We start from the raw sequence: 3,200 nt of genomic DNA, 5'->3' as shown, positions 1-3,200 counted from the left end.
CTTTCCTATCTTTCTATTCCTTCTAACTAGTGATGTGCAAAATCTAAAACCCTGTATCTCCTCTGAATTTCATAAAAGAGATTAATCGAAGGTTTTTCCCATAGTCATATCGCTTCAGAAAAAAAAACCTCAAGTTTCTTTTTTTTTCCCAAAAATAGCAAATAATTAGACTATCGCAATGAATGTACACATTTTAATTAGCTGATAACAAATCAAGCAAAAATTTTTAAGAATTTAAACCTGAATTTAATCTTTCGAAACTCTCTTGGCGGGGTTTTTCGACATTCATATATGAAAAGCAAACAACTCTGTTACTTAATAAAAATAGAAAACTAGTTTTATTGTTTCGTTTGTTTTTATAATAAGCGCGTGTTGAATTATCTTAATTTAAATTAAATGACTTCTAAGAATTTTTTGATATAGATTTCTAGCCCAAAGGCAAACATGTCCCTTGTCGTACCATTGTCACAGCTAAAAACACAACAAAAAAAAAAAAAAAAGAAATCAAATTAAAATGATATTTTACTTGATCTTGAAAAATGATCTTACCTGTTCCGCACATAGCTGCACAATTCAATCTTCCCAAATTGTGATAATTTACTGAATCACTTCCACAAATAGGATTGTACTCCGAAGTCGATGGACACCTTGAAACACAGTTATAGAATGCTTTCGAAGGAGTTGTGGCCTGGACTGGGGCTGTAGTGGAAGTGTTAGGAACAGTTGGAGCTTGTGTTGGGGCAGAAGTTTGCCTTGGATTAAAACCAATATTCCAGACTTGAGGACGTGCAATAACAGTTACCACAAGGAGGGAAGCTAAAAATGAATTTTTTTTTTTATTGAAACACAAAACAAAAATTAAAAATATTAATTTATAAATCAATCTTACCACAGAAAAGAACTATTTGTAGTTGATAAGCCATGTTCAGGAAAGTAATCTCAGTGTAGGAACTTAAACGTCTTTCTACCACGAAGCCTATGATTAGACTCACAAGTTTGAGTAAGGTATCTTTTTATTTTATATTCTCATCAGAAACACATTTCGGCTGTGAAGAGAACATCTCTATCTATATACACTCTGGCAGCGGTGTATTTACTTACCTACTCTCTAAAATCAATGGTCATTTGGTCATCTAAAGCTATAGTTGTAACCTTCCGGTGTTAAGTGATAAAGATTTTCAATTTAGTGATTTCGAATGAATTTATAAACTTGTCTGGGAGAGTGAAAAGCTTTACTTGGAAGATACTTCGCTCTAAAAATTATATGCACCATTGAAGCGCAAGAATCTTAAAGAAAAGTATTGGCATCGTAAAAAAAATAGGGCTGTTAAACTTTTTAATAGCTCCTTGATTTTAGCAAGGTGCAAGGAAATGATGCATACTCGTTTGTTTATAAGTTCTGTATTTTAGTCATTTTTTAAATTTATTATTAATGTTATGATCCGTATTTGGGCCAAAATACTATTTAGTGTCTAAAAAGTTGGCCCTTTGTACAGTGAATTTTGAAAAAAAAATATGGACATTTTTATCAATATATTTTCATATATATTTTAGTTGACATAGAATGGTTATACTTGAATCTATTATAAAATAACATTTGCATCGAAATGTTTTGAATGATATTTCTATATTTATGAAAGTTTAAACTGAAAGTGATCAAAACCAAACAACTGCGTTACTTTACTGCATATTTCAGTTTTATTTGTAAAATCATATATATAATTAAGCTCTCTGATATATTCCTATTTGAAACTAAAGGAACAACGTAAAAGTCTCCCATAAAGTTAAATAACATAAAAATTAATTTCAATTAAATATTCTTAATAGTTTATTACCAAAAATCAGCTTTAAAACTTACCACTGCATTAACAAGATAAAACACAATGTTACCGTGATTTGTAAACAATTCGATCCAAATTTTGGTTTCAAACTTGTAAAAGTAAATAATGTTAATTTTATAACTGAATATAGTTTTTCTACTAATTTGTACTTTTTCTTCAAGAAAAATGAAATTAAAAAAAAAAAAAAAAGGGAAATTTTTTTAGGCGCTAAATAGTATTTTGGCCCGCATTTACTTTTTTTACTGGAAAAGTATTGTTTCTTGTCATATAAATAAAATGCAAGACTGGCTCGCACGTACCTACTTGCTCTTGCAGTTCAAAGCACTTTTATATTAGTTTACTTGAAGATTTTAAGAGCTAACTCTATATAAATTTTTAAGAAATTTGGTTAATGTAGGGGAAGAGCCGACCGGCATGGAGACCAAACTTTTGTTGAATACATTTTTTTTTTGTTATTTGATTTCATTGAGAAATAATCATTTTTATCAAAAAACAAAACCGACTTCCATGTCGAAATTGAAATGGTACCAGCTTTCTAATACAAAAAGAATTATAAAAATTGGTTCACTCAGTCCAAAGTTATGAGGTAACAAACATACAAACAAAAAAAAAATACAGACGAATCCTCCTCCTTTTTGGAAGTCGCTAAAAAATAAAAATGCAGTTTTATTGGAATTGCTTTGAATATTACGTATGCAAAGTTCAATCAAACCGCCAGAGCCGTTTTCGATAAAATTGCAATAACTTATTAACGATAACGATATACGGGAAGAGCTGACATTATTGCTTAAAAAATAAATTGCACGACTGGGGTCGCACTTGCTCTTATGCTTAAAGTAACTATAATGTTAAAGTTTTTTATTCAAGAAATTAAAAATTTCATATTTTGAAGAAATTTCATAAGTAGTATAAAAAAATTAAATCTGTTTTTATAATTAATTAAACTCCGTTTTAAAATATCTTAAAAAAAAAAACAAATATGCCATTTTATTTCTTGTATAAAAAGGTATTTTTAGAAAAAATTTTTCGAAAATTGTAGGAGCCGTTTTTTTAAAAAATAGTTTTTTATATATAAAAATTTTTCAACATTTTTCAAAAAAAAAGTTGGGATGCCATTTTGAAGAAATAATTAATTTACACATTAAAACTAAATTTCAAAATTTTTCATTAATCCGTTTTCAAAAAATTGATTTTTCAAAAAAAAATTTTGAAATATTTTTTAAAAAACCAAAAATGCGTTTTTTGAAAATTTTCTAAAATTTTAATATTATCTTTACTTACACACTTTTGTATAAAAATTTTCATTTGAATCGGGTTAATGTTGTACGAGATATTCAGAAACAAAAAAAACCGTTCTAT

The 3,200-nt window shown here is 28.0% G+C and overlaps 1 protein-coding gene across 1 annotated transcript; it reads right to left on the bottom strand.

Annotated features, from left to right (window-relative positions):
- Positions 1 to 311: 311 nt before the first annotated feature.
- LOC129910985 (uncharacterized) lies at positions 312 to 1,039 on the bottom strand. Its single transcript, XM_055988606.1, has 3 exons — positions 890 to 1,039; positions 550 to 816; positions 312 to 471 (listed from the first exon to the last, which is right to left on the bottom strand). Exons 1-3 carry the CDS (start codon positions 921 to 923, stop codon positions 428 to 430), a joined length of 345 nt encoding a protein of 114 aa, XP_055844581.1. The 5' UTR covers positions 924 to 1,039; the 3' UTR covers positions 312 to 427.
- Between the last annotated feature and the right edge of the window lie 2,161 nt (positions 1,040 to 3,200).

Source organism: Episyrphus balteatus, chromosome 2, assembly GCF_945859705.1.
Source record: "Episyrphus balteatus chromosome 2, idEpiBalt1.1, whole genome shotgun sequence".
NCBI classification, from domain to species: Eukaryota; Metazoa; Arthropoda; class Insecta; order Diptera; family Syrphidae; genus Episyrphus; species Episyrphus balteatus.
This window is presented reverse-complemented; position numbering and strand designations above follow the sequence as displayed.